General features: G+C 45.9%; 2 protein-coding genes across 2 annotated transcripts in view; both read left to right on the plus strand.

Annotated features, from left to right (window-relative positions):
• The first annotated feature begins 741 nt into the window (after positions 1-741).
• ptprr (protein tyrosine phosphatase receptor type R) lies at positions 742-15,819 on the plus strand. Its single transcript, XM_076159854.1, has 16 exons — positions 742-992; positions 2,955-3,238; positions 6,231-6,344; positions 6,430-6,579; positions 6,944-7,051; positions 7,907-8,029; positions 8,114-8,235; positions 8,334-8,468; positions 10,130-10,319; positions 10,398-10,482; positions 11,134-11,213; positions 11,905-12,042; positions 12,223-12,333; positions 12,457-12,614; positions 12,707-12,820; positions 13,046-15,819. The coding sequence occupies exons 1-16, from the start codon at positions 944-946 to the stop codon at positions 13,137-13,139; spliced, it is 2,055 nt and encodes a 684-aa protein (XP_076015969.1). The 5' UTR covers positions 742-943; the 3' UTR covers positions 13,140-15,819.
• Positions 15,820-15,928: 109 nt separating this feature from the next.
• ptprb (protein tyrosine phosphatase receptor type b) overlaps positions 15,929-27,169 on the plus strand; it is a 21,870-nt gene continuing 10,629 nt past the window's right edge. Inside the window, exons 1-21 of the mRNA XM_076159853.1 lie at positions 15,929-17,136; positions 18,593-19,040; positions 21,057-21,176; positions 21,262-21,402; positions 21,518-21,784; positions 21,867-22,133; positions 22,245-22,361; positions 22,448-22,594; positions 22,720-22,837; positions 22,923-23,068; positions 23,802-24,068; positions 24,284-24,342; positions 24,609-24,813; positions 24,917-25,014; positions 25,103-25,268; positions 25,468-25,598; positions 25,702-25,846; positions 26,004-26,273; positions 26,440-26,615; positions 26,726-26,876; positions 26,980-27,080. Of these exons, the coding sequence (XP_076015968.1) occupies positions 17,068-17,136; positions 18,593-19,040; positions 21,057-21,176; positions 21,262-21,402; positions 21,518-21,784; positions 21,867-22,133; positions 22,245-22,361; positions 22,448-22,594; positions 22,720-22,837; positions 22,923-23,068; positions 23,802-24,068; positions 24,284-24,342; positions 24,609-24,813; positions 24,917-25,014; positions 25,103-25,268; positions 25,468-25,598; positions 25,702-25,846; positions 26,004-26,273; positions 26,440-26,615; positions 26,726-26,876; positions 26,980-27,080 (3,609 nt within the window). The 5' untranslated portion in view covers positions 15,929-17,067. The remainder of the gene's footprint in view (positions 17,137-18,592; positions 19,041-21,056; positions 21,177-21,261; positions 21,403-21,517; positions 21,785-21,866; positions 22,134-22,244; positions 22,362-22,447; positions 22,595-22,719; positions 22,838-22,922; positions 23,069-23,801; positions 24,069-24,283; positions 24,343-24,608; positions 24,814-24,916; positions 25,015-25,102; positions 25,269-25,467; positions 25,599-25,701; positions 25,847-26,003; positions 26,274-26,439; positions 26,616-26,725; positions 26,877-26,979; positions 27,081-27,169) is intronic.

The raw sequence follows: 27,169 nt of genomic DNA on the forward strand, positions 1-27,169 counted from the left end.
GTAATTAATGTTCAATAGTCATGACATGTAGTACCTTGTGCCTGATGGAGTTCCTCACTGTATATATGTGGCAGTTCTTTTTACTGGGTAAGTTTCCTTTAAATATTTAACTAGCAAATGACACAAGGTTAAAAGGTCAGAACTATTGCTTCCAATGTTGCTTAGAACAAAGTCTCCAGGACACCTGATCAGAGCCCAGAGCTGCTTAAGTTAACAACTGTGATGTCATCCAAACTAGCATAAATACAACGACGATGTCATCCAAACCAGGAAAGTGACAATATTGAGGTCAGGGCTGAATCTAGTGTTTCTGTTTTGGCTCTGACTTTACCAGGCAATTATCACATTTTTATAGATCAGATCATCTTGCTTGTGTTCCTTTCCACCTTCCACCCACCACACACACATACATTTCCAGCCATTGTGTGTGTCTGACATGAAGCTGGTGGAGTGTGTTGTTGCTTCATTTGATCACTAGATGGAGACACTGATACCTGAATATATGATGCGTTTAGATTTGTAATGCAGCTGCTGGACTTACAATGTGGAAAAGGGAAACAAATGGAAATAAACTCCTTTAAATGGTAAAATTATGTATTTTCAGTCATTTTAGATTTCGAATCGATCCCTCTTGATATCAATCAAGTATACCTCTCTCTCTCTCTCTCTCTCTCTCTCTCTCTCTCTCTCTCTCTCTCTCTCTCTCTCTCTCGCTCCTCCCCTCCTCCAGTCAGGCCTCTGTCGGGTGCATCAGGGTGTGGAAGCAGCTGCGAGGCGCCGGCGGCTCGTTGGACGTTTGGCGGATCTGTGGCGCGCCTGCACGCGGACACATGGACACACACACACGGGCACACGGACACACGCGGACACACACACACTCTGGTCTGTCGGATGGGTCGCTGCAGTGAGGCGCTGCAGAAAAGAAGCCGCGCTGCTGGTCACCATGTTTCCTCTGTGCTTCATCTTCCTCTGCAGCCAACTGCTCATCACAGGTAAGCCACACACAGATCAATACCAGCAGTGTATGAGCCATTAGCTCATCAATACACTGATTGATGGATGCCTCTACTCAGAATTGATAAATGTTCTGCTGCACCTTGTCAAATACATTCACATTTAATTTCTGTTTGTGTCTGATTGTTATTCAGAAAAAAAGAAAAATAAGATCAGAATGAAGTTCACCTTCTTTTCTTTGAGGGTCATTTTTAATTTTGTGGACATTTTATACAACAAACATTTACTAGACCAATATTACCACATCGTGTCTATGTGAAAAATGTCTTACGTGTTTGTTGTTTTGTACAGCAAAATATCCCTCAAGATTATTGTAATATGAAGAGAATAATGCATGAATATTTTATATTCTAATGAAGCTCCTAACTAAACTTTAAGGTCACTATGGTTCAAACAATAACCCACATAGTTTTTATTATTGGATGATATTTTCCTTCCTTAATCAATTGTTCAGCTGATAAAAATCAATCATGAGTACTTCAGACTATGATCTCTTATGAAGGAAACATCTCATAGATGTATGAAATGTGAGACTGAGAATTTTTGTCTAAAAATTCAGACATTTGTTAATTTAATGTTGTTTTGAGTTTTGACTCACTATTGTATCAGAAACACACAATGTTGCACAATTGGGCATGATGTGCATCAAACCCAAAAAGGACATGGCGTGTGTGACCTTGTGCTTGTGGTTCAGTGTGAAGTGAGAGTGAGGAGGGACGTGACTGCCTCCAAACCAACTGAGTGTCACATTTAGAGTTTATTTTCAGAGAGCTGCTTGGACGTTTATGGATTCGACAGACCGAATGTGTCCCTATGACCTTTGACCCTGGACCCTCTGTATGATGTCATAACACAGTTCTATTAGTGAATCCAGGAGATATGTTCAGCTGTCATTGTGCAGGGCAAAACTTCTGTGTTTGTGATGTAGAAGAAAGAACAACATGGATCCTTAAGAAAGACCTACAGACCTGGAAGAAAGGATCCATAAGAAAGACCTACAGACCTGGAAGAGAAGTTCAAACATAAACACAATGGCACAACTTACAGAGGAACAAATGGAGAGTTCGGAGGTGAAAGAGATGAACATCCTGACACTTAAGTAAAACAGCCAGTGCGCTGCTTTAAGGCCACATTCTACTGTGTCTGCAGCACTGGGCATCGTCAGCCATTTCCCTTATTTCATTTTTTTTGTTGCTGCTGACCTGCACATGTGCAAGAATGGAGCAAGTGTGAAGGGATGAAGATATTTGCAGACAGTTTGATTTGACACCAGACAAGAACATATAAAGAAAATTACAAAATGAGTAAATAATCACTAAAGGAAATTCTGTCCGATGAGACGTCAGATTAAAAAATGATCAGAGGATCAAATCTGCTAAAATAAGAAAATGACCCAACATAGAATTGTGTCAGCATATATACTCTCTTGCCTTCATGCTAAAGGACGTCATGTGGCACCAGTAAGGTGTCAGGGCAATCAGGGCAAGCAGTGATCAGGGCGTGAACAGAGATTGACCTCTTGCTCTCTCTGAACCAAGGTAGCTCTCCCCAAACAGAGATCTTTGGACCGCCTTCATGACCTGTGAAAAGATGCTGGCCTCCTTTCATTTTGGTTCTCCCCACCACAGACCTTTCAGTGGCAGAATATGAACATGACGATGGTGAAGCATGTGCTGCACCTTTATATGTTTCCTGTCACAGGAAGCAACAGCTGCTGAGAGCTGTTTTGTTGCCTTCACAAACAAGATATTGTTGATCAAGTGTACAGCATTAATGAACAAAGATACCGGCCTCTCATAAAACACACATAAGTCATATACTTTCTTAATATTGATCAAACTTTGAATGGGAAATAACACATTGATATGCTAACTTCCACATTCATAATAACAGTTTTCTCTGATACATGGTGATGGTTTCTTCACTCTTTTCCTCCACAGGATGTTTTTGCGGTGACCATCAGCTTCATCTCTTCCCGCCTCATCGTGCCACTCGCCTCCCACCAGCTCCTCTGCATCGGAAGAGGGATGCGAACCTGCAGCCTGATGGGAGCTTGCAGGTGTCACATCACCACCGGCACCCAAAACTGATGTCTGCTGCCCTCTCGGCGTCACGTTTCCACCAGAATCCCGGTAGCCAGCAGAGCCTCAACCTCCTGGCCCGACCCAAGGAGGAAGTGAGGCCAGAGCGCGCCGCAGTGTCAGCGCGCCACCTGGTGGCTGTGGTGAGTCATCTGAGGAGTCCCTCCTGTTTGCTTTCATCTCCCAGCAGCTGAACCCAGGAGTCAGAGGTCAAACTTAAGTACAGCACAGTATTTGGTGTTCAAGCAGCGCTGTGAATCCACAGTGATGGACGAGAGAGGCTGAGCTCTCTGTTACTATAGCAACACCACTCAGGAGCCCGTACCTGAGGCTCACTTACCTACACAATGAGAGGTTACATAAGACTTAGATAAGCAACAATGACCTTCAGAGGGACACAGAGACAGACAGGCAGACAGACAGACAGGGAGGAAGACATGCATATAGAGAGACAGACAGACAGACAGACAGACAGACAGACAGACAGACAGACATGCATACAGAGTGACAGACAAATTATTGTCGTAAGAAGTAGAGGATGAAAGTAGGTTTATAAAATGAAACATTCTTCTATATTTTCACATAATTGAAGGGACATTTTATTCACACATGGTATGTTTCACACTGTGTATAATCTGCAAATGGTTCACAGTGACTTTATTTTATTTATTTATAGAAAGTCACAGGTTTTAATATAACATCTTGGTCTAACAACCAATGCACTCAGTCACCACAGATGTATCGTGGGAGTGCATCAATCAGGTAAAGCTTCTGTGGAAACCAAAAGACAGAAGGGCATGCGGGGAGGGAGTTTACATAAGGAATTCAGGAAAATTACCTCTGAACTCTCTGTGTTCCATTGTGTAGATGTTTGTTCTTCTCTTCAGGTCTGTGAGTCTTTGACTGGACCCTCATGGATCCATGACCACGTGTTAAAGCCTCTAGAAGCTCCTCTACATGACATACACAAGTTTAGTTTCATACTAATATGTTCACCTCTGACCTTTGACCCTGAACCCTCTTTATGTTGTCATGGATCCCTCACATCAGATGTGGATCTATACATACAGGGTGTTAAGTTGTAACATGAGCATGTGTAGATGGTTGCTGCCTGTCTGAGTTGATGGAGGAAGTAATTGACCAAATGTGGAAGTTTTGTGGTTGCGTCTGGTTGCTCTGTTGTTTTCCTGCTTCGGTCCACAGTCAGGGTCCTGGGGTCCTCACTGTGCTGGATAGGTCACCCTGCACGTCGCCTCTTTAGTTAAACATGAGAACTCACACTCACACACACTTAGTATGAACACAATAAACATTCTGGCTCAAGATATGAATGAACTTCCTGGCAAATGTCGGGACAGGCAGTGAGGTCAAAGAGCAGAGGCCCAAACACAAATCTTTGAATAACAAATATGACAGACATAAACCTTTATCTCATCTTAAGCCCTTATCTTATCTTAAACCTTTATCATATCAGTAATCAGAACATTAGAGTTCAAGCGTTGCCGCTGCCCAGCGAGGCTGCAGCCATGATCCAGATCCGTCACATGACCACCTGTCCCTTTAGGCAGTTACTGTGCCATCGCATCACCATGACAACCACATCACTAATGTGTGTGTGTGAGGGGGGGTTGTGTAAGACACAGACGGTGTTCACTCACTGCAAGGCTGTGTGTGTGTGGGAGGGGGGGCGGGGGGGGGTCCTTTCTCCCGTCAGGTATCTGCAGACCTGCACTCACACACAGACACATGCTGCCCCCTAGTGAAATGAGTGTGTGTGTACATGTGTGGAAATCTCACTTCCTGCTTCTCTTTAAACATTTGTTCACAAAATGTTTGTGTAATTATTTTATACCAAGAAGGCACAAATGTAATCTGTTTGTGTGTGTGTGTGTTTTCTCTCTTCTTCTCTCTGTTTTGGATGAGTTAGGGTCGCTCATGTTTATCACACTCAGAAAATCTGTCTTATTTATTACCAATTAACCTCACCACACACACGTTCCGCCTTCGCTTCTTGATACCTTGTTGGTCCATATTGGTATTTGCTTGCCTGCCCTGAGGGCGATCAGAAGGTTAGTGCTGTAGCTCGCTCACTCTTTCTCTGAGTCTGTGTGTGAGAGACAGAAATAGCAGCTGATCCCGTGGGGAAGTGCTGTGGGATAACGGCATTACCTGGACAACAGCCAATCAGGTGGCACGGTGGGCAGATTGAGCTCTGGCCTGCTGTAAGCCAATCAGAGATCACAGAACGAGGTGATCAGGCAGAAGAAGAGCTCGAGTCCCAGATCTCTGACTGACAGGCAGCATCTCTCTCTCTCTCTCTCTCTCTCTCTCTCTCTCTCTCTCTCTCTCTCTCTCTCTCTCTCTCTCTCTCTCTCTCTCTCTCCCTCTGTGTGTGTGTGTTGTGGTCACTCAGCTTGCTTTGATCAACAGTGTCTGCATGTTTATGTGGTAAGCTTGTTGTTATGTTATTGGCATTGTGGTAATTTAGGCATTTGATTGGTTGATTTGGTCGTCAGGTATTTGCTTGACCTTTTCCTGTTTTGTGTTTGGCTGTATGGTTGCTGTAGGAGGAGCAGCAGGTTGTGTGTGTGGGTAGATTAGTGTTTGATAGTTTGGTTGTTAAGCTGGTTAGCTGGTTAGTTATCGGTTTGTTTGATTTTAGTTAGCAGAACAAACTGAAAGCAGATTGTGATATCAGCTGTGTGTGTGTGTGTGTGTGTGCGCGCACAGTGATTCTCCCTATTGTTTCTCATGTTGAATTAAGTTGCAGCAGAACACATAGTTTTTAGCCACTACACACACACACACACACACACACACACAATAAATGATGATATATTTGGCTGATTTGTAACAGGACAAATTCCATATTTAATTTAATTTTGTTTGATTTAAATTTGATAATGCTGTATAAACTCACCCCCATCTTTTACTTTCCATTGTTGTAGCATTGGTGTGCACACTGAGTGTACACTGGCTGATATAGGCTCTGCATTTTCTACATTCTCTCCTGAACGGTGTTCTCTCTCTCTCTCTCTCTCCCTCTCTTTGTCCGTCTCTCTCACACGCTTCCTCTTGCTCTCTCCCTCTCTCTCTCTCTCTCTCTCTTCCTCCCCCTCTCACTCTTCCTCTCAGTACCTGGCTGTGGATGTGAGAAGGCTAAACATCAGTCTTCTTCGTTGGTTTCGGGAAGGCATCGCGGCATCATTGGGCGTTCCTGTGGGACATGTGCACATCAACCGCGTAAATGTAAGAAACCTGTATGTGCCATTCTCGTATTCTCAATTGATGACTGTTGATAACTGATTGAGCAACTAACCAACGCCCCTCGCAGGAGAAGAAAAATGCCATCGAGCTCTTTGTGGCATCCGATAGGCCGGGGAATACGGAGCCCCGACCAGCTGAAGAGGTCATCCAATCCCTGAATATCAGGATTCTTCATCGCCACCTGGGCCACTTTGGCATCACAGGGGTCTCAACTGAGGTATGTGTGTGTGTGTGTGTGTGTGTGTGTGTGTGTTTGCGTGTGTATCCACACAGAATAAGCCTTTGCCTGTAACATTGCCTCGTTAGTTGGCCTCGTTAGTTACCGTGGAAACAGACAGACACGATGGATTGGGATTATTAGAGCGCCGAGTGCTGCTGGTAAAACTTTAATGGCTCTGTTAGAGTCCCATTGCTCAGCCTGAGGACAGACAGAGCAGATTTATAGATTTCATTCATTTTATTACTCACAGGAATGAGAAATGTGAGGAAGAAAAGCGGTGTGTGTGTGTTTTCTTTCTCTCTTGTTTCTCACACCTTCTCTCTCTCTCCCTCTTTCTCTCCCTGACTCTCTCTCTCTCCAGAAGAACGTCCTGCAGGGCGACCCCAGGGATCACGTCTTTACCACAGAAAGTTTTTATGGCGGCGTCCTCTTCCTCACCATCTTCATAATCATCGTTACCTGCTTGATGGTAGGACACACACACACACACACACACACACACACACACACACACACACACAATCTCAAATCTAAATCTCAGAGGTTATGTGATGGCCTCTCTGATTTGGCTGAGAGGGCAAGCCAGCAGTACATGAGCCAATTAGTTGAGTTGCTTGCAGTTTTACATATAGTCCACATGAGGGCGCATGGAATATACCGTTTTACTGTATAGTCAGGTCAACTTTATTGCTGTAGCCCAATATCACATACAATGTCTCACAGGGCTTGACAAGGTAGAGAGAGCAAAAAAAAGGGAGAGAGAGAGAGATAAAGAGGGAGAGAGAAAGAGAGGGAGGGAGAGGGGGGATTCTTTAACAAACTGCTGCCTGGAGCACATGTTGGTCTACGCTTCCATGTAGTGGATGATTTCCATTCTATTAGAGGCAGATTCCGCCGGTTACAGATTTATTTTAAATTCTAGCTAAATGCCCAAATACAAACAGACTCCTACAAAATGATCCAGAATATAGAGAGTTTAAGAGAGATGAATTTGTGTTCAATGACTTTACATGGTGGTGATAGTAGCAATGAATTGATAAATAATAATAATACAGTGATCAAAATACTGTTGTCATTTTTTTTTGCTGAATTGGTCCCTTTGGATATTTTCATAAATGAAAATATAAACACATATACATTTAGATCATATTCTTAATGTAGTTAAATAAATCAATATAATCAAAAAAGAGAAACAAAACTAAATATAATGGATAATAATTTTATACACTGATTGTTTTTTGTGAAATGTGAAACAAATATATGTAATTAAAATGAATTTGTGAAAATATTGCAGATCAGTGAACTTTGTCTCTTTACTCTTCAGGTTTTGTACCGACTGAAGGAAAAAGTTAATATTTCTGACAGACAGCTGAAAGGTCCACCCTGTGACCTCCGCTTAAACCCCCCAGACCCTTCAGACATTGCACAGAGGTCAAAGGGCACCAAGGTCTGCACCCAATGATAACATTTTTTCTGTATTAGTGTTGTGAAATTATTATTATTTTTATTTGATAGCCCATTTGTGTCTCAGTTTGTGACAGCAGGAAGTATGGTCCAAGCTGAACTCCCTCCAGCTTTAGCCACACCCATTCCCCAGCATCAGCCAATCAAAATCTGTCCTCGCCCGGCTCCTCCCGTCTTCCCTCAGCCCAGGTATCTCCAAGTGTTATAATCCTTTCTCAGTAGCTTGTATTGATTAGACTGAAACTCTCCACATGTCAGACTGATTCCTCCCGTGCTCCTCCCGCCAGCCCCGCCCCTGCCCCTGTAGTCAACGGCAGCGACTTCACCCCTGTGAACAACGTCACCGCGGTTACTGCCAGTAAAGAGCTGAAGCCTTGTCCCTCCCCTTTCAAGATGAAACCAGCTGCAGGCCTGCAGGAAAGGTGAGGAAGGAGGCAGAGTCTGGTTTATACTGCTGCAACGTCTGCACGCTGTAAATGTGACATCATGTCGCTGTGACGCAATGACTGTGATCAATCCCCTTGCTGCTTTTTCATTTCCTCCTAAACATGTCCACTTTGTTCTTCTACAGACCAAACAAATAAACTAAACATGTCCGTTCCTTGAGCTTTAATAAAGCCAACAAGACGCGCTCACTAGAGCAGTGGTTCTCAAACTTTTTACATCGGGCACCTCAGAAAATATTTGGCTCTCCAAGTACCACCACTATGGCCGATGTTAAAATACAGTAGCGTAGGCCTACCCTATTCAGCTGCTATGCAAAATACACACAGGAAGCACATTTATTCCTCATAAGAATATTATTTAATTTGACCTTTGTCAATCACAGCCACATTGTACAAATTGGTACTAGAACAACTCTCCTATATGGGGCAGGGGGCAGTCCCTCTTACACCCAAAGCATGTTCAAACACACACACACACACACACACACACACACACACACACACAGCATGTGAGAACATTTATGATAACTGCATTTCATTCACAAACACGCATACATACAAACACACACACAGCATGTGAGAACATAAATCAAAAACACAACCAACTGTACTTCAAACACACAGCATTTTGGCAACTATTTATAACTCTTATAGGTCTGACAGAACAGAGCTCACAACAAGCTCCACCTGAATCCCAGGTTGATATAACTTGTTGATTGATTGTTGGCCCATACAGCCGTTTAGGTGCATACGTGCTGATGAGGAGCTGTGTGTTTGTGTGTGTGAGCCTCACTACTTCCTCAGTCCATAGTTCATAAATATCAGCACTCAAGCAGGACATTTCCTGACAAACAAAGTATATGAAGTGTGTGTGTACGTGCTGTCGGACAGACTTCCCCTCTGGATGTTTAAGGAGAAAAATGGATCACAATTCTGATGTTCCTCAACTTCACCCTAAACTTTCCCCAAGCAGTTTGGCAATTTGGCGAACTTGAAAGCGTTTTGGTTCTCTTAGTTCTCTTTCATAGTTCTTCGTAGCTGTTGAGCAGCCATTTTGTTCTGGTAGCGGTTACATCAGCGATCAGACGGAGTGAAAAAACACTTAAGAGGGTCCTAAGGTAGGAAAGGAAGGAAGATTTCAGTCTAAGAGCGAAGACAGGATGTTTTTCTCTGTGTGTGTGCGTGCGTGTGTGTGTGCATGTGTGCTTGTCTTGTCCACACTGGATCGCTGCCAATCAGCAATCAGAGGAATAGGAAGTAACAGTCTCCTGGAGAGGAAGCTGGCTGACACATAGCATCAGCCAGACAAAGACTTCTTTGCCTTCTTCTTTTTGCCTCCGACACCCAAACCTCCATATATACAAAGTCAAACTTTTACATCTTCTGAAGTTGACTCAATCTTTTGTTCCTGAAGAATAATAAGTCATGAGGTCAGAGTTCACAGAATGTTTTTGATCTGTGATCTGTGGGTGTACGCCACAGTACTCGCCCCCTTTATACTGGTTTGACCCTAAAACTGAAATAAGATTCATCTGCTGATCAAACTCTGCTCCTCATTTCCCAAACATTCACACATTTTCTGATGCATCCAACTTGTGTCCTTCCTTCCTTCCTGTTTCCGTCCCTCATTCTCGCAGACGTGGCTCTAATGTCTCTCTGGTGTTGGACATGTCGGCTCTGGGCTCTGTGGAGCCGCTCAACATTGCCGTGGTAACCCCTAGACAGACTGCGTCCAGGGAGTACCTGCTGTCTGCCGGACGGCCAATGACGCGGCTGCAGCTCCGTGACATCATCAACAACGCGCATAAACTGCACACCGAGTTCACTGTTAGTGCACACATGCACGCACACACATGCACACACAGGTCTTCACCTAAACTAACTGTGTCATTTGTTTAATTGTAGGAGATTCCCATGAACTTTGTTGATCCCAAAGAACTGGACATTCCAAACCACGGGACCAAGAACAGATATAAAACCATATTGCCCAGTGAGTACAGGCTGTGTGTGTGTGTGTGTGTGTGTGTGTGTGTGTTTGAGAGCTGGAAATAAAATAAAAATGATTCTGAAGTGCTCATGAGCCAAACATTTAGAATGAAACGGAGTGAGACAAGAGTAGCCAAGAAACACACAAGAGAAACTTTTCCAGACTCTCACACTTCCCTCCTTGCTGTACCAGGAAATGCTTTATTATGGGAAGGTCAGAGGTCAAAACCCCCAAGGCCATCCACTATTTGCCCCGCCCTTCATGACCATACACACACACACACACACACACACACACACACACACACACACACACACAGTAAAACAACACATTTTCCTCTCAGCACAGTTTGTTCTCACACTGGTCGCCAAACACTTCGCACACCCGATTAAGACATTATGTAACACACACACACACAGTAGCAGTTATCGGTTTCCTGGACACAGGGGGGCGGAGTTATCAATACAGCAGGGGTGAGCACAATTAAGTGGGGCAGTTCCTTCCTTCCTTTCAACCAATCAAGCCAGTGGAACGCTCTCCACCAACTGCTGTCACTCACCCGGTGCTCCAGGTCCTGGGCTCCAGGTCCTGTTGTGTCTTTTCCTGTTTACTCCCCTCTTCTTCTCCTCCACTTTCTCTCTCCATGTGTCCTAGACCCACATTCCAGAGTGATCCTGAGATCCAAAAGCTGCAACGATCCTCTGAGCTCTTACATCAACGCAAACTACATACGAGTGGGTACACACACACACACACACACACACACACACACACACACACACACACACACACACACACACACACACACACACACTCAGGTCAAACAACCGAGCAACCACATATCAACACAGCTGCCACTTAGCAACATCCTTGCAACCAGCCGGCACCATCCAAGCAACCAGCTCAGAATCAACCAGCCGGCCAACCAGTTGCGCAGTAGCACCGCAGCAGTGACCCTGTGGGTCCTATTGACTACCTGGCAAAACCCTAGCAGCCCTTGACTACCCGAACGACCAATGAGATAAAGAAGCTGAAACCCTCTATGTTAATATTTCATTTTCAATCACCCTAACAACATCCTAAAGTGTGACAGTTAAAAGCCCTCATAAACCACTGTGTGGACGTTATCACATCCCACATCTGCAATGTTTCACCTACACACGCACGCACACACGCACGCATGCACGGACAGTGAAAGTGTATTGCTGCTGTAGCTCAGCCACATTACAATAGACACTCTTCCTGTCAGGAAACAGTTTGAAGCGTCACACTGCATGAGCAATAAGTCACTGAGCTCCCACTCGTCATACTAAACACTTCACCAATGTTGATATGAAAAGTTTGCATGTGAAAGGAAAACTTTACTTTATGACTTTGTGATGTCACTGTGGCTGACACAGTTTGTTTCCTTGGTTCTGGGCCCAGGGTTACCTCGGCGACGAGAAGGCATACATTGCCACGCAGGGGCCCATGGTGAACACAGTGAACTGCTTCTGGCAGATGGCCTGGCAGGCCGAGTCGCCTGTCATAATCATGATCACCAAACTGAAGGAGAAGAATGAGGTATGGTGTTCCTGCTTTTATTTTGAAAGGCTCGGCAGCGGGAAGAGAAGCGATGATGTCACTGTTAGCTTCATTGCTAGCTAAGAGCTCATTAATGAACAGCATTGTGTGTATGTGTCAGCATTGTGTTGCACTAAATTGTTTGACTGGTTGATCCAAATGAAAACTGTCTTTGTGTAGAAGTGTGTCCTGTACTGGCCAGAGAAGAGGGGGATCTACGGGAAGGTGGAGGTTTTGGTCAGCAGCATCAGAGAGTGTGAACACTACACCACACGGAGCCTCACACTCAAGGTCAACACACACACACACACACACACACACACACACACACACACCTCTGCATCCACAGTCAGAAAATACCCGTGTGACTCCTGTGTTAAGTTTGTGTATGTCTATGTGCGTGTGCGTGGGCAGTGTGGGAATCAAACCCGCGAGCTGCAGCATTATTGGTACACGTCTTGGCCTGACCACAAAACCCCTGACTCAGCGCTGCCTCTGCTGCAGCTGATAGACGCCGTGGAGGCGGACAGACGGATGTCCACAGCCATGGGACCAGTGATCGTCCACTGCAGGTAGACAGACACAAAGGGGCGGTGGGGGAGAGGGGTGGGGCTTTCTGCTGCGGCAGGGTGAAAATCAATTACCCAAAATCTTCTGCTTGCAGCGCTGGGATCGGGCGGACAGGCTGCTTCATCGCCACGACGATAGGCTGTCGACAGCTGCAGCTGGAGGGAGTAGTGGATGTCCTGAGTATCACCTGCCAGCTGAGAGTAGACAGGTGAGACACACACACACACACACACACTAATGTGTCTCTGTCCTTGCTAATTGCACAGAGAAGCTGTAAGTCGTCACCATGGGCCTCCTAAAGGGCTTAGCCAGATTTTGCAAAGTGGTTGTTATGCTCTGAGGTCTAGTTGTTAAGCTGGGTTAGGGTTGCTAGGGTGGGGGGCTTGTTGCTTGGTTGCTTTGTCCGTCTCTCTTACTATGTTTCTGTCTTCAGAGGTGGAATGATCCAGACGTGTGAGCAGTATGAGTTCGTCCATTACGCCTTGAGCATGTATGAGTCCCACCTCTCAACTGAAACTGGCCAATGAGCATGCAGCACCATAAGAGGCGTCAGCTTTCACGTGGAAGTGTGCTGATGTCTGTGGTCATGGGTGGAAGAGCATCTAGCGAGGTGTCTGGCTGCAAACACTCACATTGCTGAGTTTTGAAAGAAGACAGACAACATGGACAACCAATAAGAGCTGTTATGGGAGGAGCCTACTAACAGAATGGAATGTATCTGTGCTAACTCTTGTCCACTCCTCCTTCGACTCTTTTTACTTCCTGTCCTGCTGGTGAGTTGCTTCTCAGCAGAGACACGCCCCTTTCACACCTGTTAACCAGTTGACTTTTGGACTTTGTCTTCATCATCGTCTACATCTGTCCAAGAGATGTAGAAAACCATTGGACCGAAATCGACAGTGCATCATTTAACACCATGGACGTTTTTCTGTGTTTTTAGAATTTAAACATTTTTATGTCTTATGAAAGGTGATTGGTAGATGACTGTTAGCTAGTAGCACCTTTGGTTAAGCTAGTACACCACTGCTAAACCGGAACGCCCCTCCTACATTTAGCATCGATGCTAAAACCTAATAAACCAATGTAATGCTAATTACATTGTAACCCAAAAATGCTCAGTGTCATTAGGATGCTATTATTAGCTTTGGTTATTCTATGCTAATGCAATATTTTGTTAAAGCAATGCAAGCTCGTGTTCAGTGCTAATTTGCGTTTATAGCAGGAAACCTGACTGCACAATATGTGAAGTTCTAAAGACCAGAATCAGGGTCCTGTGTGATGTATTTATGGATTTGAAGTAGAGCTGCACGATTCCTTCAATATATGTACACATTCCAGCACAAACGACAAAAACACCAATTACCAACTGGTGTCATGGTTCCCACACATAATAGTTTCTAACTTGGTTTCCTGCTTTGATCGTGTTTGTATATAGTAACTTTGCTTTACACCAAAAATGTTAATTCTGTTACAATGGTGCCACGTGCTGTTGTACATGTTAATACTGTAGTCATATTATTTCTGTCAATCAGAGTAATAACTTTATTTTTATACTGTTTTTACATGTTTAAATGTATTTTGCAGCTGTCAGATGGTTGTCGATGTATGACATCAGTGTTTGTAGTAAAACCTCACATCTGGGAATGGTGGTCTCTTCAGGAACTGGAGGAAGATCACACGTTATCGCTCCAGCAAGGGGGCGGAGCCTGAGCAAAGTCACCTAGTTTGAACGTATTTTTCAAGCAAATCATTATGTTTTGTAGTAAAGCTTCAACATTTGATGTTTGCGTAATGGAGCAGCAGCCATGTGGTATTAGAATACGTGACTTAAGCTGCTCAGAGGTGAACTTCTTGTGGAACAATCCAAACAATCTTTATCCGGTCTATCGCCTCCATGAGGCCACTGTGCTTGTTACTCATCACATATTACTACGGTTGTATGGATGAAATAGGTGTTTTACTTGTTTTCACAGTCCAGAAGTTTATAGCCAATTAGGAAGAACAGGGAAGAAGCATTTTACTCACAACAATACAGTCATATTTATCCAAAAATGAGTAACAAGTATGACATTTCACTATCATGTGATACCAGTGGACCAATCACTTTCTTATAATTGGAATTCAGTTGTGAAAAATTGAGAAATTCAGCAAACTCTGATATCATGACGTTTGCTTTGGCCGAAGACTCAGCTAGGCGGCTAAAATGCAACAACTCCATATTTGTACGTAGACGTGGGTTTCTGATCACCTCAGTGCAGTTTCAGTTTGTGTTGTAATGGTTACTGCAGTGTCAGATATCCAAACATAAACATATTCTAAATGTGAACCTGTGGTGGTTTTGGTCATCAGTTCCTGAAGCGTCTTCCCGTTTCACAGGGACGACGATCAGTACGTCATCACACCACAAGTGTGAGACACTTCAGACTTGTTTTTCTACAGACCAAATCATTTTGTAAGTAATCCCCTTTACTTGTGTTACAATCTGTGGACTTTGGACCTGCCTCTCCGTGTCTAGCGTGTCCACTGAGACCACGTCCCTTTTGGTCACTTTGGGATCTCATATCCAAATTTGTTTGTTTTGCACTTTGTGGTTCCATTTGAGGTGATTGAAGGGGACGTGAACTGAGCCTCTCTGTCACACACACACACACACACACACACACACACACACACACACATCTGTGTGTGTGTTTGTAGGTGGTTTGTGTTCCATGCTTTCATATGGGTGGAGCTTAAGAGGACACTGGACTCCAGTTATTTCTGTATTTCTGTTTAATTGGACTAGTTGTACTATGAGTATTATTGGTTGCTAGGGTGTCTGAGGGAATTTATTATTAACACCGGATGGTCAATAAGTGACTGCTAAGGTAAAGTGTTGCTAGGGTGTGTACGGTGTTCATTGTGAAGGTGTTTTTTTGGGGGATACCAGCCAAAGGTTTGTGTGTCAGCTGATCAGGAACTTTGTGGTTCCCTCTAGAAATAACAGATGTTATTGATAAACAAACTCGACTGTACTGATGATCAGTATCAGTGTCCTCTTAAGCTTCGGTATGGTTATCAGTATACAGTACTTTGTTTTTGATGTATTACTAACCAACTGAATGTTGTGATAGGAGTCAACATTAGTATTGCTGTTAACTCTTCATCTGATCTATCAATATATGGTGACTGTAAAGCCGTACATAAACATGACACAGCTCCCAGTGACTGATACCTGCTCCTTACAGAGAGTTGTGTGTGTAAGAGAGATGCAAAGTGTGTGTGTGTGTGTGTGTGTGTGTGTGTGTGTGCGTGTGTGTGTGTGAGAGAGAGACAGATGGGTGAGGGTGAGGGTGTGTGTGTGGGAGAGAGAGAGAGAGGGTGTTTGTTGGAGAGAGAGATGGTGAGGGTGTGTGTGTGTTTGAGAGAGAGATTATGTGTGTGTGTGAGAGAGAGAGTGTGTGTGTGTGTGTGTGAGAGAGAGAGTGTGTGTGAGAGAGTGTGTGTGTGTGGCAGAGAGAGAGATTGTGTGTGTGTGAGAGAGAGAGTGTGTGTGTGTGAGAGAGAGAGTGTGTGTGAGAGAGAGAGACATTTTGTGTGTGTGAGAGAGAGTGGATTAGAAGCAGGAAGGAAGGAAAGAGGTGTGGGCGACTAAAAGTAGCTCAGTCTGACTGGAACAAAGGCATTCTGGCCTGAACTTCAGTGGACTCCAACTATGATGTGTCACTTTGGTAACAGAATGATCCATTGTGCTGTCACAGTCATGACACAATTGAAATAACAGTGCCATTAAACAATGTGAGTTAATTACACTTAAAAAGCAAAATGTTTTTCAATGTTCAAAAGATGAGTTAGAGTGTCGAGATAAGTGAGACAAATTATGTGACAGGATCAATGTCCTGAAAGCCCACGACAACAAGTAATGAGCCCAAATCTAAAGAGATGGACAAAGACGTCTCTGTATTTACTCACAGCTGAGACGCTTTGGTAGTCCAGCTTTATTTTGAGGCTTTTACACAGAGACGGGCAAACAGAGACTTTCAAGTTCACACGAGAGAAAGAGGGAGGACGAGAGAGCTTTGGTGGACATCAGAGAGAGAGAGAGAGAGAGAGAGAGAGAGACAGGAAGAGAGAGGCTGAGTTGATATGAGAGGAGAGAGCGAGAGGAAACGAGTGCAGAGAAAAGAGGAAAAGCAGAGTTGACGTCTGAGCGGTCTGAGGAGGGAAAGAAGACAGACGGACGATGACGGACAGAAGAAACTAGACTTTTTGGAATAAGTGAAAAATAATTCCAGTTTTTCCCAGTGACGTGAAGGAGGAGAAGTCAACTTTCCCTTTATTCTCCCAGCTCCTGTCTCTGTTTGTGCTCATGTGCAGAGGAAGAAAAGTGGAAGATTTAGAGAATTCCAACTTTCCCTCCAAGTCCCGACCCAGAGTCCGAAGCGGTCCGTTCCCTCAGGATTATGGTGTGTGAAGATGATGAAGGTGAAATGTAAAGTTCACGTGTATCTGTGCTGCGTGTGGATCTTCTCAGAGCTGCTTCAGGTCAGTGTCTTCAGACTGTCACTCATCTGTCCACAGACTCACTGATCACTGAGACACACATATTCATCATGTTTCCCTCCTGATCATTAGGTTAACCATTTGTTGAGAAATATCTTAATGAGAACGACAGAAACGCAAAAGGGGGATTTTAATAACAACAAAATGAATAATTTTATAGTAAGAAATATATGTGGAAATTAAGTCAAAATGTCTCATCAAGATAAAGTTTCATACAAAGAAAACTATTCTTTGTTGTAACTTTTTTTTGTTTGTAAATATCTGACAACCAGAAAAAGATAAAAACTGCAACATTGTTGTCAGAATGACTTGTAATTCATCAAGAAACAAAATACCTGACAAGAAAGCTACAATTCTTAGTATGAAGCTCTGGAGGAACCCGGTGATCAAATGTCCAACCTGTTAAATGGACAAGCCAAAATGCTTTCAACTAGATTTAGTTTCGACTGCGTTTTAAATTTAAAAAGATAATACATTTTGCAAACATTTGAGATGCGTTCCACAAATGAGTGTGTCTTAATGCATAGTTTATGACAGCACGGCCGCGGTGAGTCCACGTCCGACCTTCTGACCTCTACTGAAAAATCAGACGTCGACACCTCGCAGTTCATCTTTGACCGTCATAAACATGCGTGGTTGTGCACACGCTTTCTACAAACTACTGATGGGTGTTTGGATTGTTAACCGTCTTTCCCATCCAGATCATTGGGCTTCAATAGTTTGTGGGTTTTTGTGTACATGAGGTTTGTGTAGGTATGCTGATCCTTCACGGCTCCATACTCCCCCACCGGGGTTTGATAGAAAATAGAGAGAACATCGACACCAAGTGGGAGGCAGTGGCTCAGTGGGTAGTGCTTCCGCTTGGGAACCGGAGGGTCGCCGGTTCGAGCCCCTGCCGAGGTGCCCCTGAACAAGGCACCAAACCCTCAATTGCTCCCCCCTCTGCGAAGGGTGGTAATGTAATGTAAGTCGCTTTGGATAAAAGCGTCTGCCAAATGATCGTAATGTAATGTAAAGTGATCTCGCGTCGGCCACGTCGGCCATCTTAACTGTGCTTCACTTCACGTATATTGACGCGTAAACTGGACGTGATCTGGCCACCTGACGCAGCTGCCAGATCATATCACGTAGCTCCATTAATCTGTTCTGTCCACATTCATCCTGTAGATCACATCATGTTGCGTCCCCATGCAGATGATACAGTTACAGCTCTGATTTAGTCGCAACAATCACACAAAACTAAACACGTTCCAAATCTGTCATAGTGCAGAATCGATCTCACAAAGTCAAATTAGAAGCTCTCATTTAAGTTCATACCTCCACCAAGACCCACCAGTCATGCAGACTTGGCTTTTAATATGATGAAGTCAAATATTTCAAATGTTTTCAGAAAGATTTTGATAAGTTTAATGACATTGTCCTCCTGTCCTCCTGTCAGGATCAGAGCAGTGCGGCTCCCACAGAGCACCGTGCGCTCCCATGTAGCTTCACCGTGTCTGCACCACTGTCCAGCCTGGACTCCATATCGGTGACGGTGAAGACGCCCGGACAGAACTGCTCCTTCTCTGTGTCGTCTCCTGACACTGGGGGAGATGGTGTGGAGTGCTGGAGACGAATGAGAGGAGCAGCAGGAGAGGACGCAGGAGGTGAAGAGCTAGAGACAAATGAGATTGGACCAGAGCGGCAAGAAGGCCGTGAGACGAGAGACGACGTGGCAGGAGACAACTATCTAGGAACCAACCGGATAGGAGGCGAGGATGGGGGGAATACGGACTTAGGAGCCATCTTCAATTGCACATTAGACCACCTGGAGCCTGGAACCACGTACCAGCTGGAGATCAGGTCGCAGAGTGACGAAGAGGCAGCCAACCTCACCGTGCACACCGGTAAGTCCCTGTGGACCCTAACTGTTAGGGTTGCATACAGCTGCTCACAGGTATGTCATCTCGCCATGGTTACCAATGTTGGTGTGTAACTTAGCCTGACAGGCTGAGTCTGAAGTGAATAAAAGCCCTCAGAGGTCATGAGAGATCACCGAATAGGATCAAGCCCTGACAAATACCTCATTATATTTAGCTCAATATCACATTCTGCTCTATTGTTTGTCTGCTCTGTGACCTCTAGAAGTATGAGATCCGTAATGTGATGTGTGTGTGTGCGTGCGTGTGTGTCTTAATGTTGTGTAGCTTCCCCCCTCTGCAGCTCTGTGATTAGCCACAGGAACTGTGGCCCTGCTGAGAGAGAGTGATAGAGCAGGAAAAGTATGTGTGTGTGTATGTGCGTGTGTGTGTGTGTGTGTCGCTGGCAGGGCCCCAGAACAGAAGTTGGACCCTCAGTGTGTATTTCCATCGTGGGCAGAGCTCAGGGTTCAGCCATTTCCTGCCTCCATTGTTTCTTTGTTCTGTGGGAAGTATAGGGAAAGGGTGTGTGCGTATATATACAGTGTGTGTATGTGTGTGTGTGCATTTTGGAGGAAACTGGGTGTTACTGTGCCCAGTCGAGTGCCGACACTCACGGTCTAAGCAATTCAAAACACCACTGCTCTGTGTGTGAGTGTGTGTGTGTGTGTGTGTGTGTGTGTGTGTTATCTTTCGCTGCCTCTTAACCTTTACTGGTTTCTGCACCTCTGTCAGCTCTATTTTTACCTGTGTGAACCCAAGTGTTCTGCTCCTCACAGCAACAGTCTGGTGCGCGCGTGTGTGTGTGATTCCTGCTGTTCTTGGCGTCACACACGCATCTCTGTACCAGCTACTTTGAGCTAACATGAGAGTTACGACACTGACTCACTCTGAACTCATGGAACATAAACTGATGTGGCTCTGGATGGTAGAGCGGTCATCTAGCTTCCTGATTCAATGATATATAAGTATATAATATATAAGTAGAGTCCAGTGTCTCTGTCTCTGTAAAGGACACACAGCACTTTGGGGGGTCAGAAGGTGGGACAGGAATTCCCAAAATGTGGGACACTTCCTTTAAAGTGATTTATCTGTTGTGCACATGACGGTCACAGAGACGACCCGAGGATTCAACAGGAAACGGATTGATCTCCTCAGGGCGCGTCTTCATCAAAGCCGTAGGACAACACACACACACACACACACACACACACACACACTTAGACCCCCCCCTGGCTTCATGCCATCCGTCTGTCTGAGAGTCCCCCACTTCCTGGTTTCAGCTTTCCCACAATGCCTCCCAGCAGGCCAGCAAAGTAGTGTGTGTGTGTGTGTGTGTGTGTGTGTGTGTGTGTGTGTGTGTGTGTGTGTGTGTGTGTGTCTCAAAACAACAGTAGAACAATATTATCAGGCTGCGACATCTCCATCCTGAGTGCTGCGCTGGGACACGAAAACACAAACTCCGACCATTTTCTCTCTGTCGCTCTGATAACTTATCAAACATCAATCAATCCGTCGCTCCGTCTTTCATCCTTGTGAGGGTCAAACCAGCCCCCACAATTTCTCCATGTTTAACGATTTACAGGAGTATTATGCCCACAATGACGCCCTGCATGGACACATCACACCAGCTGCTTACTGATGTGAGAAGGCACCTGAAAGTTAAGGTTCAGGGTCAAAGGTCAGAGTTACTATAGGATAGAGATCCATGACAACGTACAGCGGGTTCGGGGTCAAAGGTCAGAGGCTGTTCGGGCGTGGGGTGTTGTTGGAGGATGGTTGTGGTTTAATTTCTGGTGTCCTCAGGCTGGTGAGCGTGTGCATATATATGATGTCACCAGGTGGTTGTTTTGGTGTTTGGATGTTGCCAAATGCTAGAAAAGTTATTTTGTCTGTTTCCTTTGAATGATTTCTCAGTAATGATCACGACTCACATTAACTTTTCTCATCACAATGTAGTGCAGTGAACAGTGACAGTGTGTGTGTGTGTGTGTGTTGTTTCAGCTCCGTCTGCGGTGAGCGACCTGGCTGTGAGCTCCAGGGCCTGCAGCAGCCTGGGCCTTTCCTGGCAGGCGGGCCCAGGGAGGACAGAACGCTTCAGGCTGCAGCTGTGGCACAACTCAGGTACTCCAGAGAACGTTTAGCTGAGAGTCACATTCATCTGACAGAACTAGTTTTACTCGTTTCCTCTTGTTTTCTTCTTCTTCAGGCCTGCTGAGGAATGAGACGCTGGAGAGCACTGCCACACAGCACAAACTCCTCCACCTGATGCCAGGGCGACAGTACAACGTCACTATGGTGACAGAGGCTGGTGGTCTGCAGAACAGCAGGATGATCCAGACTCAGACAGGTAGAGAGACAGAGAGACAGAGAGAGAGAGAGACTACCCCTGTCTCTCTCTCTGTTATGATGTAGCTCTTGTTTTCTCTCTTTCCCGCTCTCTCTCTCTCCCTCTCTCTCTCCAGTTCCCTCGGCTGTTTGTAACCTGACTGCTAACAGCAACAGCAGCACCATCGACCGCTTGCTGTTGTCGTGGCCACAGCCTGAAGGGGACCTGGACGAGCTCATCGTCACCCTCTGGTCCAATGGTTCGAGTCTCTTGGGGACGACCCTCCCTCCAAATGTCACTCAAGTCACTGTCGATCACCTGTCGCCTGGATCAGCATATCGTGTCACAGTGAAGTCTAAGAGTGGCGAGCTGACCAACCACTCCGAGTTCATCGTCAGGACAGGTGAGCTGTTCCCCCGTGTGACTCTGTCTCCTCTTCTCCTCTCTCCTCCTCCTCTCAGGATGTTTACTTCTCCTCTCCACAGCTCCGGTGGCAGCGTCTCTGCTCTCTCTCACTCCCGCTTCCTCTGGTGGTCTCCTGCTCTCTTGGGAACCCCCCACTGGTCACTGGGAGAGCTATATGTTGTTCTTGTTTGACGGTCTCCAGCAGTTAGTCAACACCACACTGGAGCAGGGAGCGGTGAACTTCAGCTTCCATGGGGCCGGACTAATTCCTGGACGTTTGTACAGAGCTGTGCTGAGAGTGGAGAGTGACGGACTGATGTCTGAGAGCAGCTGTGAGGGGACAACGGGTCAGAAAACTAAAACATGTTTATACAATACTTTTGCAACCTGATTCGGGACGTGTGTGTACGACAGCTCCCTAGTGAATCCCACCTGATCTCAACCATCTCTCTCTGTAGCTCCTTCACCCGTGTTTGACCTCCACATCCGCCACACCGATGAGACGTCGCTCAGCGCTATGTGGAGCCACGCCTCCTCCGGGTCACGTGACAGCTACTTCCTCACCATTGGCCACGGTAAAGCCAAGCAAAGGAAGGCAGCTCTGTTAGCTGATTGACAGATGACTAATTGATCATGAACTCACAGTCTTGATGTTTCCTAGATAATGTTACCGTGGATACCAGAGAGGTGGAGCCCAACATGAGGGAGTGCACGTTTAATGTGCTCACACCCGGCAGGCAATACACCATCACCGTGACGACCAGGAGCGGGAAAGCCAACAGCTCTGTGTGCGTGGAGGGGAGAACAGGTGTGTATGTGTGTGTGTGTGTGTGTGTGTGTGTGTGTGTGTACATGCATAATTAATTTACTATGTTTATATTTTGAAAATGTCATTGAAGAAGTTCCTGTCGTGTGTATGTGTGTGTGTTTTAGTTCCGATGGCGTTGCGCAGCATCACCCTGAGCAGCTCAGGAGTGGACAGCCTCCAGGCATCATGGGAGAAACCACCAGGAGACATTGACTCATACACAGTGACAGTGCTGCAGGACAGGTGTGTGTGTGTGTCTGTGTGTATCTTCACATGCTCTAAAATGTGTGTCAATGTGCATGTGTGTGACCCTCCTCTTCCTCCTCAGCGAGATGGTTCAGAACCACAGCGTTGCGGTCGGCTCCTCTTCTCTCCTGGTGGCTGGTTTGACGCCCGGCGCCCTCTACAGGATTCAGGCCGCCACCGTGAGTGGGGGGTCGACCTCTGCCCCCACGGGCCTGGAGGGACGCACAGGTGAGGGGACGCACAGAAGAACAATTAGATCTGAGCTCAGTATGGGCTTCTGTTCTCTCTACTTCTACACTAACACCATCACGAAGACAAAACTCTTCACGCTCACAGCTGAATTGCTTACTGGCGTCTGTCTGTACTTCACTCTTCTAACACGCTGAGAAAACACCTGACTGTGAATCTGTATGACTTCTTCCTTTACTTTGTATGACATTTATGTTTATAAGTTTAAATTAGGATACAAACTTTCACATTTTAATACTGTTGAAGAAAGAGAGAATTAGACCTGAAGATATGATAAAAGTGTTTATATGATGCCAGAGATTGACATTGTGTGTGTGTGTGTGTGTGTGTGTGTGTGTGTGTGTGTGTGTGTGTGTGTGTGTGTGTGTGTGTTCCATGATAACATCAGAATTTTCTGAACAATAGCTCAAATGCCAAAAAGGAGCTTTGGAATGTTCCACTCACAGAGACACTCCCAAACCCCGCACAAAAACTTCCTACACACTCACACACACAGACACACACACACACACACACACACACACACACACGCTCACATGCGCACACACACCTACACCTATTGTGTTCCCACAGAATGTTCAGGTTTTTTTCAGGATGTATTGTGTGTGTTGTTTTGCCAGCCAATCGTCTCACGTGATATTGACCTTTGCCCTCCAGCAGTCAACTGAGGTTAAATGAAACGTGGAATCTAAAAACATTCTTTATCTTTCAGTGCCAGCTTCGGTCTCCGAGGTAACAGTAGCTAACGGCGGCCGGTCGGATGCCCTGCGGGTGTCGTGGCGGCCTGCGAGGGGCGTGGCCGACAGCTATCTGGTGCGCCTTCAGGATGGGAGTCGGACCGTCCATGCGCTGGCTGTGTCCCGCTCCTCGCCGCCGGAGTGCTCCTTCAGCTCACTGGTCGCTGGTCGGCTGTACGCTGTTGTCATAGTAACGCGTAGCGGCGGCCTAGAGAACGCAACGACAGCTCAGGCTCGGACACGTAAGAAGGCTGCGGCACACACACACACGCACACACACACAAGCTGTTAGCTGGTTTTCCTTCTGCACTTGTCTTTTTCTTTTTGTTATCATTTATTATAAGCTTTTTTTGTTTTTAATGTTTTAGCATCCCTCAATTATATTGTATTTTACTTGTTGGTGAAAATATATTGCCATACTTGTGGTCACTTGTAGTTGTTTTCCATTTTCTTCTAGAACCTGCAACAGTACAGAACCCAACAGCTGTTCACTCTGCCAGAGATGACTTCCTGAAGGTGTGTGTGTGTTTGTTTGTTTGTGTGTGTGCTTGTGGGTTTAACATCATTTTGTACTTGTATTTTTATAGCAAATGCATGAATTACATCACAATTTTCTAAATTAAAGGCTTGTTGGAAACTTGTTTAGGTTTGTGTCAGATCCAGCCAAGGCCAAACATACACGTCTCAGCAACCAAACCCTGAATTTGACTCAGCTGATAGTCATGATACAAATATGGTGCAGTATTGGTGACAGTAGCAATACTGGGCGTATTTGTGTTCAGGTGTACTGGCGTCATGCAGCTGGTGATCTGGACCGTTACGTGGTGCTGATCCACTATAACCACACCGTCCTGCAGAACCAAAGTGTCTCCGCTGGACAGAACGAGTGCGTCTTCTCCTCCCTCACACCAGGAAGACTGTACACTGTCACCGTGGAAACCTGGAGCGGACACTATGTCAGCAGTGTCTCCACCGACGGACGAACCTGTGAGTCCCAAACCTAAATACGCACAGAGGACATGATGGTTGGACGCGATCAGTAAAACGCTCAAGTCGATTCTGGGCTTCATATTTCTTCTCTTTGCTATAGTCCCAGCAGCTGTGGACAATCTGTTGCTAAGCAACGCAAGAACAGGTGATCTAAATGTCACATGGAGCCCCGCCCCTGGAGATGTGGACCACTATGAGGTGTGTATGTGTCTGTGTGTGTAAGTGACGGGTGTGATGAACGCTGCAGACTGTAGGGGGCCATACTCATTCCTCCTCTCGTCTCCAGGTCACGCTGCTCTTTAACGACACGCGTGTTTTTCCTCCGGTCACGCTGGGCAGCGACAAGCAACACTACCGTCTGACCTCTCTGACCCCCGGCCGGCTCTACAAGATCGTGGTGTCGACGTTCAGCGGTCCAAACCAGAGGCCGCAGTTCATCGAGGGACGGACAGGTGGGCCCTGCAAGGGACAAACCCGCCTCCTACTTCCTGTTATATACACCAGTATATAACAATAAGCTTTGACCTTAATCCTGTATAATCCTGAATTTGGTCATTATCAGATCCTTCGTCAGTGCCACCTGCAGGTTGAAACATAAATATATGTCTTGTCTCCGTAAGTGTCCTGATTGTCCATCTGTCTTTGCTGCAGTTCCCAGTGCGGTAGGTAACCTCCACCTGGTCCCTCAGCCCGGACTCACAGACTCCTCTGGGGGGCTGGAGGTTTCCTGGACAGCCGGAGACGGAGACATGGACATGTACACCGTCTCCCTGTCCACCACGGTGAGTCCAAACAAGTCTAAGTTCACAACAGAAGAGACACACAGACAGGTTGATGGTTGGACAGATGGGTGGATGAATAGTTAATGTTGATTCCTGTCTGTAGGATGGTGTGGTTGAGACTCGTCCTGTCCCCAAACATGTCTCCTCCTTGGACTTCTTGGATTTGATCCCAGGTCACGCCTACACAGTCACTGTCCAATCATTGAGCGGGAAGCTGACCAATAGCAACAGAGTCACCGGAAGGACAGGTGAGATGGACAGATGATTGATTGATTTAACAATGCCTTTGACTTTTTTATTTTTTATTTTTCTTAAATCAGTGATTACTATTGAAGATTAAGAAAGACTGAAACCACTTTGATAACAGATCATGAGTAATATGTGTGTGTGTGTGTGTGTGTGCAGCCCCTGCCCCAGTCACAACCCTGCAGGCTGATAATGAACACACCACCCACAGTCTGACCGTCTCGTGGGAGCGGCCAATGGGTGTGTACGACAGCTTCAGCCTGCAGCTTTTGGACGAAGCTGGCGATGTTGTGACCAATCGCTCGCTGCCTGCGGGGAGCGGTGGCGAGCGCCTGGAGGGCCTGACGTCAGGGAAGTGGTACCGTGTGAGGGTGGTGACGCTGAGCGCAGGCGTCCCATCACTGGACACTACTGCAGAGGGACAAACACGTGAGACAGACAAATGTTATTATTTTAATGTCCTTAGAAAATGAAGAATGTAGCATTACTCTCTCTCTCTCTGTCTCTGAGTCTTTTTCTCTCTGCCTTTCTTTCATAACTGTCTGTCTGTCTCTCTCTCTCCCTCCCCCCATCTCTCTCTGTCACACTCGTCCAGGTCCGGCTGCTGTCACTGATCTGGTCGTCCTTGGGGTCAACACCTCCACTCTCTCCTTTTCTTGGCGTCCGTCGGATGGACATGTGGATGTCTATGACCTGTCGCTTTATCGTGTCACTGAGGCAACAGCCAATCACAGGCAGGATGGCTCTGAATCCAGGAAGGAGCATCAGCAGGTGGCTGGAGCTTTGAAACCTTAAATTCAGAGGACCTAAATCTGTGTAATGTATTAGTAAAAGTCAGTCTGATAAATTGACCTTTTGACCCGGGCTGTGTATATTTTCAGGCTGTAGGGGTGCTGGTGGACGAGCAGAAGGCGGGGCCAGCTGCCGACAGGTGTATGTTCTCTGCCCTGACTGCAGGAAGTCTGTACAGACTGCAGGTGCTGAGCTGGAGCCGAGGAATGAACAGCGACTCTGCCCTAGTGGCTAGAACAGGTAAGTGCCTCAGACTGCGGCTGCTACTTGAAATACGCTTTGTACTAGTGCTGATCTGCTAATGTTTGTGTTTTTCTTGTTTTCTTGTCTCTGCTGTCTTCAGTTCCCTCTTCAGTCTCGTCTCTTCAGGTTCAGAGTTCAGGGCGGACGGACAGACTGACTGTGAGCTGGGAGCACGGAGAGGGAGACAGGAACAGCTACCAGGTGAGACAGTAGCATTTTAATTTTCATGGAGTTTTGAAATTGTGTTTCAATGCATGGAAAAGTCCTGGGAAAACAAAAAGTTTAGGTTT

This window comes from Genypterus blacodes, unplaced genomic scaffold, assembly GCF_046128005.1.
Source record: "Genypterus blacodes isolate CSIRO-AG114 ecotype Tasmania unplaced genomic scaffold, CSIRO-AGI_Gbla_v1 ptg000099l_1, whole genome shotgun sequence".
Lineage (NCBI taxonomy): Eukaryota > Metazoa > Chordata > Actinopteri > Ophidiiformes > Ophidiidae > Genypterus > Genypterus blacodes.

Coding starts and splice junctions, on each gene's coding strand:
- ptprr (XM_076159854.1), top strand. CDS start 944: ATGTTTCCTCTGTGCTTCATCTTCCTCTGCAGCCAACTGCTCATCACA. Junction 12,334..12,456: donor CACGGAGCCTCACACTCAAG/GTCAACACACAC, acceptor GTGCGTGGGCAG/TGTGGGAATCAAACCCGCGA. Junction 12,821..13,045: donor TGCCAGCTGAGAGTAGACAG/GTGAGACACACA, acceptor TTCTGTCTTCAG/AGGTGGAATGATCCAGACGT.